The 13,332-nt window shown below is 54.3% G+C and overlaps 1 protein-coding gene across 3 annotated transcripts in view; it reads right to left on the reverse strand.

Annotated features, from left to right (window-relative positions):
* Positions 1 to 5,269: 5,269 nt before the first annotated feature.
* The window catches only part of LOC133351919 (mitotic interactor and substrate of PLK1-like), a 33,121-nt gene continuing 25,058 nt past the window's right edge, over positions 5,270 to 13,332 (reverse strand). For 2 of the 3 annotated variants that reach the window (XM_061567523.1, XM_061567522.1), the window contains exons 3-7: positions 12,686 to 12,866; positions 9,920 to 10,066; positions 9,292 to 9,666; positions 8,820 to 8,908; positions 5,270 to 8,507 (exon numbers count right to left, since the gene is read on the reverse strand). In XM_061567523.1, coding sequence (XP_061423507.1) covers positions 8,412 to 8,507; positions 8,820 to 8,908; positions 9,292 to 9,666; positions 9,920 to 10,066; positions 12,686 to 12,866 — 888 coding nt within the window. In that variant the 3' untranslated portion in view covers positions 5,270 to 8,411. The remainder of the gene's footprint in view (positions 8,508 to 8,819; positions 8,909 to 9,291; positions 9,667 to 9,919; positions 10,067 to 12,685; positions 12,867 to 13,332) is intronic. The other variant, XM_061567521.1, reaches the window with a different exon arrangement.

Genomic DNA, 13,332 nt, shown 5'->3' on the forward strand with positions numbered 1-13,332 from the left:
CATTACATCTCATACATCACTTTAGCACATTACATCTTATACTGTATACACAATGAGCACATTACATGTCATACATAGAATTAGCACATATTTCATGTTAAAATAGCACATCACATTTCGTATGTCACATGAAACACATCGCATTACCGCATCACATTCCATACATCACATTAAACACCGCATTAGCGCCTCACCTTGAATCTCCCAGTAAAAGAGATTTGTGAGAAGACGAATTCAAGAGCCGCCCTGCTACAGAAACTTGCGGCTTGGGGCGCCTCGGCGGATAAACTGCGACCTGCCGCCCTCTCATCGATGATCTGCTCAGTGGCAGAGCCCCCTCCTACACTCCAGCCTGGCCCCCCCTCCTCCAGCCTGGGGCCCCCCCTCCTCCACTCCAGCCTGGGCCCCCTCTCCTCCAGCCTGGGCCCCCCTCCTCCAGCCTGGGCCCCCCTCCTCCACTCCAGCCTGGGCCCCCCCTCCTCCAGCCTGGGCCCCCCCTCCTCCACTCCAGCCTGGGCCCCCCCTCCTCCAGCCTGGGCCCCCCTCCTCCACTCCAGCCTGGGCCCCCTCTCCTCCAGCCTGGCCCCCCCTCCTCCAGCCTGGGCCCCCCTCCTCCACTCCAGCCTGGGCCCCCCCTCCTCCAGCCTGGGCCCCCCCTCCTCCACTCCAGCCTGGGCCCCCCCTCCTCCACTCCAGCCTGGCCCCCCCTCCTACACTCCAGCCTGGGCCCCCCCTCCTACACTCCAGCCTGGGCCCCCCTCCTCCAGCCTGGGCCCCCCCTCCTCCACTGCAGCCTGGGCCCCCCCTCCTACACTCCAGCCTGGGCCCCCCTCCTCCAGCCTGGGCCCCCCCTCCTACACTCCAGCCTGGGCCCCCCTCCTCCAGCCTGGGCCCCCCCTCCTCCACTCCAGCCTGGGCCCCCCTCCTCCTACAGCCTGGGCCCCCCTCCTCCACTCCAGCCTGGGCCCCCCCTCCTCCACTCCAGCCTGGGCCCCCCCTCCTCCACTCCAGCCTGGGCCCCCCTCCTCCAGCCTGGGCCCCCCCTCCTCCAGCCTGGGCCCCCCTCCTCCACTCCAGCCTGGGCCCCCCCTCCTCCAGCCTGGGCCCCCCTCCTCCAGCCTGGGCCCCCCTCCTACAGCCTGGGGCCCCCTCCTCCAGCCTGGGCCCCCCCTCCTCCAGCCTGGGCCCCCCTCCTCCACTCCAGCCTGGGCCCCCCCTCCTCCAGCCTGGGCCCCCCCTCCTCCAGCCTGGCCCCCGAGCTCCCCCGACACAAAGCCACCAGCTGCACCATTCGTTAACACGATGGGCATCCTGAGCAGAACACGGACACCGGTCACCCGGCTCCCTGTTCTAGTGGCCATGCTGCCACCAGATATCCATAGACACGCAAACTGCGAAGGCGCTACCACGTCGTCTTGCCACGACAACCACCCACCCGTCCAACATGTCCCTCGAGCCCCGTCCCCCGCTTGGGACCAGCCTGTCGCCAGGACGTCGCCCAGATCCATCAAGAACGCTGCTGGCGGGCAGTGGGACGACGCCGACGTCCAGGACAGACCCCTCGTGGGTGACCCACACGTCGCGTCTGCTGGCCTTGACATTCCTTGAAGGCCGTGGTGGGACCACCAGCCGCATCAAAACATCAACACGCCGATGGGCACATCCACTTCATGGGTGGGAAACTAAAGCTCTGCCACAGTAAAGCGACTGTGCTCATGCAACCCAAACTATGGGCCATATCAGAAACCCACAGATACATATGTAGATCGATATAAACTTTTACTGAACACTTTTGTGACTGCAGGAATTCATATTCTATGGTTCTTTCGGTAAAGTCACGTAACTTTACCGAAAGCACCATTGAATATAGATCTATATACAGACATAGAGATACGAAAAGCCAAGTTTCATGAGTGTGATTGTCGCCATGCAACCTAAACTTTAGACCACTTTGTAGACCACTGTAGCCTGCGCTCATTCAATGGAGGAACAGCAAAGCGACACGAGCTCTCTGCTAAACGGCACTCTCGTGGTGTCGAGCAGACGCAGACATTGGCATTTCGCTCCTGAACATATTGGCATCAAACGCACTAATAGAATAGAACCTGGTTGAACAAAATAGCTCCCTGGAGTGTGGACTGTAAGTCTATATGCACTCCAGTCTCAGGGCGTCCCATTTCAAATAAAACGATGACCGGGGAACGAGACGTATCTCTGCTGATCGCTCTGGGATATCGCCGGGAACTTGCCAGGAGACACTCGCGATGAGGGATACATGTGGGTAACACGATCATCATCTCGTGCCCATCTCATTGTCGCCAACTAGACAGAATATGCCTCCTATCCAAATCTGTGCCTCCAAAATTGTGTCTGAAGTGTGCGTAGTCTATGTATGGAAACACGTTTTGCCGGTATCAAAATGTTGAAAAAAGAATAGGCTTTCTAAGACGTAGGCTTTGACGAACAATAGTATTTATAATAAATGTTTTTGGGTTAGATCGCGTTATTTATAAATGTGTCGCAACCCTCCACCACCCGACACGGCCAACCAGTAAAACATGTGTCACGTTGTTACTGGCCAAGCCAAATGAGAGAATCCATTGAAATTGAGAGAAATAGGAATAACTTTAATCGATCTGACAGCTACAGGCTGAAAGCAGTGCACTACGAAAGCCCTCTTATTATACCTTACATTTTGTTGAAAGCGTGATGATAGTGAATACTGCACAAGAGCATACATAACATTTCAACAATTGCGCCATCTCACAACTTCTTTGTTTTTCCAGCGGAAGAATAAACATGTAAGTACCCCTTGTCTCAACATGCCAGACAATTGTACGACAAGCCTATGTCAACATGAAACAGTTACAGCCGTAAGACTCGTTCTTTCCGTGCTGGCGACACGAACCTGCCCCCCTCGATTCAGACGTCACGGATGTTTACATTACACCGCCTCAACTCGCGCTCCATTGCACATTCTGGGTCACACGCACATCACTCGAGTGTGCACTTAATAGGAAATGAATAAATATAACTTCTGGAACAGATATGAATGTGACGTCTCGAGTCGCTTCTAAGTGCTCTCCCACTGACACCCAGGCGCGCCAGAGACGCACACGTGGTCTTCTTCACGCCTTCTGTTCGACCCAATGACCCAACCGCGGCTCTGCTTGAAACCTCACGGGATTTTATCGTCCGCATAAAAACACTGTTGTGAAACGTAAGCTCCAATGTTTCAATAGCACCCTGAGCGTCTGCTGTACTATCCTTGTAGTTTAAAGTTTAATGATATGTTGTATATATTGAACATTACAAATGTGTTCGTTCCATGGACAATTTGTACGATGGTCCTTTAGTTCCGAGATGGTGAATGAAGTGTGCGTAGGATTCAGTGGTTGCACTGTACAGCTCTCCGATGTGTTTGTGGGCTGCATCGCGTGATGTTTGGCACGATGTCCGACGTTTCGCTCCAGATACTGGCAGTTTCTTCAGGATCCGTTGTTACACTGTCGTCTTGCTTTCAGCACGTGGAGTGAAGACATCATTCCGAGCGACACGTGGTACAACCCGCAAACGCTTCCGATGGTTGTAAAATAAATCCATTGTTTCGACTGTTGCTGGAAATGTGCGGAAGAGGCATTTCATTTCAAAGTCACAAAATTAAGAATTTTCAGAGGCCAGATGGCAGTCATAAGTCGTGGCATTTTATCAAAATATTTGCCAAATGTATTAAACGATTAGTATAAACATTATACGGGATTCTGCAGGCTCACATTTAAACATGTTGCTCTGTGTGTCAAAGGGGAATGACGTGAGCACGGTCAAGGTGGCTTTGGTTGAGGCGGCTTGTAGTGGTGCCGACTGTGGTTGGGTTTTGTTACAACAGGCACAGTTATCCCTCAACACGTTACGTTGATGCCACACCCCACACGTCATCGCCCGAGGATGATGCAAGCCACAACACGGGGTCAACATCATATTGTGGCATCGGGTTCAGGCGGATTGCTTTTCAGCTCATCCAAGCTCAGTTGGAATTTAATGGGTGACAGCGAGCTCATACACCCGATGATTCCTTGGTGCAACCTTCAAGCATTTAACATTGAGTCTGTATGTGTGTTGAACTTCTTTCGCACCATACGTAGCCTCCCGTGCTAATCGGAGGTCCAGTCAATAGCACACAACAACATCGTCTACCAGTGGAATATTGATGATGGTGCTGGCTTTGGGTGTCTGTTAATGTGCATCCAATTGTTTAAAACAATAATTGAGCAGAAAACGAGTCGGCACACCAGGCTGATATCATGCCACGTCCCCGCCACAGCTTTAAAGCGTGCTGGTCCAGTTCACAAACCAGGCCCGTGGGCTCAGCCCAGATTCCCATGGACGTCGGACATCGTGCCACACAGGTGTGACGTCACACTGGCGTGACGTCACAATGGCGTGACGTCACAATGGCGTGACGTCACAATGGCGTGACGTCACGGGGTCAACGTGGCAGAGACGCGCACGGTCAACTTCACGGTCAAGCTTTTGTTTAAAAAGAAAATTCGTTAAAAAAAGAACAAAATTGTATATGTTTGTTTGGGAGGGCAAACGCGAACTCATGTTTGACATCCTGCGTAAGAAAAAGGCGGCCACTTGCCTGTGGCCCAAGTGGGAAGAGCGAGACGAGCAGGTGGCGAGCAGGGAGGAGCCGTGGCACTGCACGGCCTCGGCTCGGCTTGGTCGTGGCCACGGGAACCTCATATCTAGTGACCCTTGCAAAGGGCTCTGTCGCCTAATTATGAACGGATTAATTAACTATAGAATCTTGAAACAGCCACATTTGACAAAACACAAATCCCATTCTCCACATTGTGAGAGCAGTGCGAGATGCATGCAGACACCCAGCGGGCAGCCAGCCCCGTGAGCACGCCGGGACACGTGGATGACAAGGACGCCGTTGTTTGGTTCTAAGGTAGCGTTGTTGATTTCACGTTGTTGTACAGCTGCATTGCAAACGCTTCTCGGTTCTGTCACGGGTCCAGAGCAGAGCCCTGCACGTGACCTCAGATTGCTGCTGCCGGCTGCCTTCTTGCTCGGCTGTGGTTCCCTGTGCCTCCCACTCGTTATCTCTCTCAGGGGGTACACGACTTCTGTGCGCGTTATACATTCTACTCTAATAACAGGAGACTCCTGTTATGCCGCGACAAGGCTCGCACGATAAGACAGAGACATCCGTTCACCCCGCCACGTGAAATACAATGTTTATTACATCACCGTATAGACTTTCTGGACCGATATTTCCCAACAAGATTTGATTTAACCCCGGCCTGCTTTTTACTTTTTGTATCTCATGAGCAGTTAGGCTTTAAAAACAAATACCGTATTGCTGGGTTCAAACCCAGCATTGATGATTGCGCTGAACAGGGCCCCGCCATGGAGATGGCTCCGGCAACCCAGGTGACAATTCGTTCCACAACAGCGCATGACGAAGTCTTTATCCATTCTGTTATCATATAAGTCAATACAATGAAAAATGTGCAGGTCGCCAAATGGCGCTGCATGTTATTAAATATTACATATATTACACATCAGCAACAAAACATTTTATGTCACCCAAAAAAAATACCACCCACTTTTTTTCCTGAAAAATAAAATGTTTGATATGCTTCTAAAGGACTGAACCACTTGTAGATTGTCGGCCGACAGACGCCTCTTGTGTTTATGTCCAACCCACGGTCATGTCCCTTCGCTTGTCCTCCCTTAATACGCACCAGACACCTCACCGCATCTGCCATCGGGTTTCTCCAACTCTACTGCAAACACAATTATTAGTATTATTATTTAATCACTTGCCTTTCCCTCTTATCAGTGTAATGTTTATTGGTGTGCACTGCAAAGCCCTTTGAACACTTGCGTTTTTATTGCGAAATACATGTAAATCCTCGCCCGGATGAACAACATTGCCTTAGAACAGGAAGTGTATTTTGGGCACTGGCCAGAACACTCAACGTATTTATACTTCTCTGCTGCTGCAAGGCAGTGCCGAGGACAAACATGGCGCGTGCTTGTGTTTATTTACGGTTGTCAAATGTAGCTCCTTAATAATTCATTCAACTTTGGTCACAGCCGGACATCGTCGGCGTGGCAACGCTACTGAACGGTGCACAGCGGCGTGTGATCGGAGTGGGTGGTAGCAATGTCGAGGATACCCACGGGAGATCGTGGCAACATCACCGCCACCTGCATGCAGACCGCTGCAGCATAATCTGGGCAGATGCCACGGCGAGCGGCTTGACGAGAGGACTTACAGATTGCACCAATTACTAGGCGGCCATCATCCTGCCGAGTAGGTCTCACAGTGGTTTAGCGAGGATTGAATTCCACCACTCCGTCTTGATTGGAATACCATGGCGAGAGTGGATCTCCACCCTGGAATCGGGCCGGGATGGCTGGCCCGCACAGACACGGATTTCTCTCCTCATGTCCACCGGTGGAGGTGACTGCAGGACCTGCACTTGCGTTGGGTCGTCCTGGTCCCATCCAACACACTGCCAATTGATGTAGGCCGTGCACATGATGCGACCACATCACAAGGCGCCGTACACAACTAGGGGATGTGTCCACAGAGAGGTTGCATAGCGTGGTTTACAGCAGGGAAGGGCAGCTCTACTTCTACAGGCTAAAGAGAGAACTGAAGTGAATGTTACGGTAGCAGTGTGAATGAAGTCGCTTCACAGATAAGAGCGCCAGCCACAGGCAGATGAGGGAAGTCGTCGCCCTCAACGAGAATGAGAGGACGGTGTCAGCAGTGTGCACGGCCACGATGGAGGCAATTCCAGACATCAGGAGCAGCAGCAAAGAAAGAGCGGCCTCCCATTGGACAAAGGTTTAACAGAGGGCCTTGATTTCTACAGTGGAGATCACAATACCAGTATTCACATCCCCGGATTTGGAATCTCTCCGTGAGTGCGGGTTTCCTATCCCAAATGCTGTGATTTAAAACCTCCCCTGCTGCTGGGCAGGTCTGTGGAAAGCGATGAGAACCTGGAGCCTTCACCCATTGGACCATGTACCACAAGAAGACATCTGGTTTGAATCTCTGCTATCTGTGCTTTTCATACCTCGAAATGAAAGACTGAATGCTGCGGAAACAAAGCACGTTTGCAAATCCTTGAATTACGCCCAATTTCCGTAGATGCACATAGACGCACGTTTATGAGTCAGCGGAGTAATCCCCACCAGCCACCACACCCCATCAGTGCCCCAGGACAATTCCCATCGAAGAGAATAACCTTGTGTATACATTTGTAAAAATCTGAACTTTCTTTTCATAGAAATGCATTTTGTCACCACAGTTTCTAAAAGCACAGTTCGTACAAGACAAGAGTTGTGTGGCGTTTTAAAATCCCTTGCACGAGACTGAATGCGTTACAATGCTCCTCTGTGACAGCGCGGCTGCTCCAAGCCGGAGAAGCAGCTTCTAAAGCCAGCGGTGGCAAGGCCGGTTAAAAATGCAGAAGCATCTTTCAGGCATTTTCACTTTAATGCGATAGTAACTTCATCGTCACGCTGGGGGCAGGGATTATTCATCCAGTAATACAGTCTTCTGGCACCGTTTCCACAATGCAACTCGACAAGCCCATGGGGGCATTACACCCGTGAAACCCTTGAAATTATTTTGTTACTTAGTCCTCCAGGCTCCAGAGACGAGCGTGCACTGGGGGGCCGGTATCTAGGCATTCACGAGCTCGTCCCGACGGCAAGAAGCACGGTGACGCGCGAGCAGATGCGCGATCTGGGCGACGCTTTTCACGCTGCGGGGGGTGTCGGTTCATCGATTCACCGACATGCGTCCATTCTTACGCACGTGTACGGGATGGGTTTACATGACCCCTGCAGCCGCGAGAGGTCGCAACATTCAGCGTAATGTTACCAAGAGAATCGAGTGGTGACAGTGAGTGGGATCGCTGGACCCCTATAGCACCGGCGGCGCCCCGCACGGCCAGCATCTTGGCCTCACCGGCACGGGGCCCTGGGGCCTCCGTGGCCAAATCAGTGCAGCAGGTGGGGACACAGCACGCCCTGTTGCAGTTTGTACCTTCCCATTTATCACAAAACATCTGTAATGTCACGTATCCTGCCGTGTTTTTTTCAGAATTCAAATATTACCACAACGCAGAAAAGTGTGGGTGCCGTCACCCTGTGCATTTATTTTGCCTAAATCTTTCCTTGTGCTTCTCCACTGAGTTATTTACAGTGATGAGAGCGTGGGGTAGTCTGTGGTTTGTTGTGATGACGAGGGTATGTCGTGTTTAGTCGTGATGGTGAGTGAACATTCTGCTCCGTCTGCTTGGGCAGCGATGGTGGATGCCGTGCGGTGTCTCCTGGGTAGTGGCCTGGGTTTGGCTTCTCCTCTCCTTGTCGTCTCAGTCCAGGCTGCCCTGGTGGTTCGCAAAGATCCCGGCTTCCCAGCGCAGCGCCATCGCACTCTTGCGTGGACTCCTCCTGCCACCAGGAGAGACCTGCACGTACAAAGAGACATCACTCACCACCACCACCACGGCTCAATGGCACCTTCGCTCAATGAGAGGTCGATGATTCTTCTCTGGAGCTGGCCTTGCTGCATGAAACTCCCTCTGCCCAGCCTCTGCACTGCTGAGATATTCCCCTCTGAGTCTCCTGTTCCTAAGCTTAACCATTGCCTCTTGTCAAGAAGCGTCTTCAAAAACCACCATTATGACAGCACAGAGCTGTTTGAGCATGGCTTAGCGATTGATAATGAAGGATTCATTACCAGACAGCAGTGACGGTGTAACGCTGTGTGGTGCACTCACCTGTGCAGAGTCGGATTTGCTGCCTGGGCTTGGATCTCTGTGTTGAGCCGGATGTTGATTGTCCTGGCCATTGGTTATCGCCTTGGACTCTGAAAACAACACAAACGCATCGTTAATGGCGCCTTCCCATAGCGGACATCTACACGGTCAAGCCAATGCCTTGCGGCTTCCCCTTCAAACCTCATCTCACTCTACCGCGCATCGACGCTCGCTTCCAGGAGCCCTCTCTAGGTGTCTCATTTATGAGCGATCAGCACAAAGGACGGGCGATACGCTACCACTTCTCGACTGCTCCTTTCCACGAAGAAGCGTGGATGCCAGACTGAAACGATGCGTAGATAACAGCATTTTCCATTACGAGGAGGATGAGGGCGGAGGCTGGATGAGGGGAGGTTCACTGTGGATCGTAACTGGGCTTCGAGGTTGAACATCGCGCGGTTGCGAGGCCGACGCCACGTGGAGAGGCACCCACCGGCCGCGTGCGAGTTGGGAGAGGCCGGAGATGCGGGGACCGTGGGGGTGGCCCCCCCGGTGGCTCGTGGTGCGCGATCCCCGGCGGCCGGTTTGAGGGGCGAGCCTCCCTGCGGCAAGCCTCCCGGTTTGCCGGCCGTGCCGTACACGCCGTGGCGCTGCCGCCGGAGCTCGTCGTCGCGACGGTGCGCCTCCCGGATCTCCCTTTCGACGAGCGACAGCGCGTCGTTTGCCCGGCGCAGGGACGGGCCGAACGGGGAGGGCCCCCCTCCCGGAGGGGACGTGGGTGGCTCCGGGGGCGTGGGCATCGTGGGCTCCTCATCCCAGGCTCCGATCCGAGACTCCAAGATGATCACGTTCCCCGTGTCCCACTCTGCTAAGGGAACCGTAAAATTGTCGATTCATGGGCGATTGTTGGGTTAGGCCATGTAATTGTGTTATCCTTCACCACCCAACACGGTGAAACAAATATTGTAGGTACGGCAGCTGCACATCAAGCGATTCCTCACGACACAGAATGGATTTCACCGGACTGAAGGCACAGGTACATTTAAAAAAAAGTTTCTTCTAAAATGCCCTTGCGAAAGGGGTCGAGAGACAAGTCGCGTGTAAACACGCACGCTTCTCACCGAGGCTGCGGGCGGCGCGGTGCGGAGTGGAGGTGAGCGGGGCGCCCGTGCGGCCGTGTGGCTGCAGGACATTGTGCTCCACGATCACCACGTTCTCTGAGGCCGGCTCCAGGAGAAGCCGCTCCCGGCTCGACTGCCTCACGGGACCTGCAGCCACAAAAACAAATATCCCCTGTTTAGCCTTCACAGACTGTTGTGGAAAGCGCTGTTAGCGAACGGCGCCTACGAAGGCCGCGATGGCGCACGAGTGGGTGGTGTGGCTGGCACAACGACAGAGTGGGGGGCGATCACTACACCCCGCTTGTAATGAGGGTGCGTGCCTGTGCGGCGGTGCATGGAGCAGGCGTACGCGGCGGTCATTTCTGTTGCTCGGTTTGAACCACTGGTGTACATTTCATTCTCCTGTGCTGGGAAGATGATTCGATCCTTAAGACAACTATTGTTTAGTTCTCAGAGAGATAAAAACCCATATTTTATAAGCTCCAAAGGAATGGTGAGTTGACGACCGACACCATTCCAATGGTTAGTCACTGTACGTATGTTTAACTTCTTTCGCACCATACGTAGCCAACGAGCTAATCGAAGGTCAGATTACTTTTTTCTCCCCTAATGGACGTAGTGGTGGGTGGTTATGAAAGTTGCGATTTGGACAAAACCGATTTCAAATTCCCCTCCGTGCTGCTCCACGGACGGACACGGGCTTGGCTGCGGAATGCACCCGTGCACCACCAGAGGGCGCCGTGTGGCTGTGTCACCACCAGAGGGCGCCGTGTGGCTCTGTCACCGCTAGAGGGCGCCGTGTGGCTGTCACCACCAGAGGGCGCCGTGTGGCTGTGTCACCACCAGAGGGCGCCGTGTGGCTGTGTCACCACCAGAGGGCGCCGTGTGGCTGTGTCACCACCAGAGGGCGCCGTGTGGCTGTGTCACCACCAGAGGGCGCCGTGTGGCTGTCACCACCAGAGGGCGCCGTGTGGCTGTCACCACCAGAGGGCGCCGTGTGGCTGTGTCACCACCAGAGGGCGCTGTGTGACCGAGTCACCACCAGAGGGCGCCGTGTGGCTGTGTCACCACCAGAGGGCGCCGTGTGACCGTGTCACCACCAGAAGGCGCCGTGTGGCTGTGTCACCACCAGAGGGCGCCGTGTGACCGTGTCACCACCAGAAGGCGCCGTGTGGCCGTGTCACCACCAGAGGGCGCCGTGTGGCCGTGTCACCACCAGAGGGCGCCGTGTGGCTGTCACCACCAGAGGGCGCCGTGTGGCTGTGTCACCACCAGAGGGCGCCGTGTGGCTGTGTCACCACCAGAGGGCGCCGTGTGGCTGGGTCACCACCAGAGGGCGCCGTGTGGCTGAGTCACCACCAGAGGGCGCCGTGTGGCCGTGTCACCACCAGAGGGCGCCGTGTGGCTGTGTCACCACTAGAGGGCGCCGTGTGACCGTGTCACCACCAGAAGGCGCCGTGTGGCTGGGTCACCACCAGAGGGCGCCGTGTGGCTGTGTCACCACCAGAGGGCGCCGTGTGGCTGTGTCACCACCAGAGGGCGCCGTGTGGCTGTGTCACTACCAGAGGGCGCCGTGTGGCTGGGTCACCACCAGAGGGCGCCGTGTGGCTGTGTCACCACCAGAGGGCGCCAGGGACGCACCGGCTACGCTCCGAGTCAACGCAGTTCACAACTCGCCCCGGGCCGGATGGCGATTCACCCCTTCGTCTACGACATTTACGGCACGGCGAAACTTGTCCCATGCGCGTTACCGTTTGTCAGTTAATAGTCCTCCGCTAAAAATCCAACAATAGCTGTTATATGCGTGACAATTCGTTGCAATCTGAACATTTGCTTGGATGAGAGCGGTGCCTTCGTGTTACTATCCGCACCTCTGGACGGATTCGTCACTGGGATGCGACTCGGAGCCTTCGCGTGAATAGCAGCAGAGACGTCATAGTCGCGGCGACTTCAGCCTATTGCCTCTGTAAGCGTGCTTTAACTAGGCAGATAAAAGTATTAACTTGTGTGGATAAACAACAACAGATTAGAGGATCTGCTCACACTCCCCACATCGAATCCGATGTCCACTGTCTTACTGGCTGCATCTCTGGCGAGAACGCTAAGGGTTGGTCTGCAAATCTTTCCCTGCTCTTCGTCAAACGAATGGAGTTCATTCCCAGTCTCTGAGCATATTTAAAGGTCCAGGGCTATTTAACGCAAGGCTGAGCGAGCATCTATAGATATTTTAAGAACGTAAGCTTTAACACAGGCCTTAGGATTAGTGTTATAATTCGTTGGTACAGATCATCATCATCATCAGCTCTGATCTCTCTGCTGTTGGACGAAGCCTAAACCATCTCTTGTGGTCATGCGATGCAGTGGGTCATCCCGCTCCGCACGCGAGAACAGGTCTCGTCGCTCCGCGTTCGTGGAGAACGTCGGCTCAGGTGGATCCCCTTCTTCATTTGCCATTGGTGTGGACCAGCGGCCACCATCCCCCTTCCCGCGACGGGTCCTCCGCTCCGAACGGAGCCTCTGACCTGCACAGGTTCCCTACCTACCATCCACGAGTTACTCTCGCCGTCATTACAAGCATGCATTTTGTTCACGCTTTTTTATGCCTTTTCCAGCTTTTACTCGATTCCGTTTGCCAATGTCACGGCAGGTCGTGACGAATAAACGCGCTCTCATGCAGGGCGCACCGACACCGCGCTGGAGCGGACGGCACCAGGGGCGGCCATTCACGACCGGCCGTGCTTGTGAACGAGTGCGGTGGCGAGAGACCTGGGCTGCTGGGGCTGGGCTGGCGAGCTTTGGGGGTGGTGGGGCTGAGGGGTGGCTCAGGCTGCTCAAAGATCTTCTTCAGCAGGCCGAGCTCCTGCGCGGCGCCACGGTCGTACTGGCCGCGCACGTGGCCGGCCTTCACCAGCACCTCCTCGCGCTGCGTCTCCAGCCGGATGTCTCTCTGTGACACAAGCGAGACCGCCGGCGCGTCACGATACGCGTGGCCCAGCAGTACGCCCGATGGCGGGTCGATCGCACAAATTTGCACCTCCGACTGGCGCGCCTCCGATAAGCAAGGTTGGACATGTGTGGTGCGGAAGACGTTCAACATGCATACAAACAACTCTGCGTGATGCAAATTTGGGCGTCGGAATAGCATGGACCGACTTGTGAGCTTCAATGATCCACCACCGCCATACACTGCCTGGCTTGTGTACCACTGTATTTAGTTTGGGGTTGAACTAACAAGCCTGGCTCTGCTGCAGAGATGATGAATGTCAAAACTGGTCCAGAAATTGCGAATGTTGAGTTTGTTTATGCACTCGTGGAAGGCTGTGTGGCTGACAGAATGTGTACAAAATACCTTCACATCTTATTTGGGAAGGAAATATGGAAAGGAGGCAAATTCTCTGCTCAGTTATTGTATT

The sequence above is a fragment of the Lethenteron reissneri genome, chromosome 39 (assembly GCF_015708825.2).
Source record: "Lethenteron reissneri isolate LAM-NWPU_2019-01 chromosome 39, ASM1570882v1, whole genome shotgun sequence".
NCBI lineage: Eukaryota > Metazoa > Chordata > Hyperoartia > Petromyzontiformes > Petromyzontidae > Lethenteron > Lethenteron reissneri.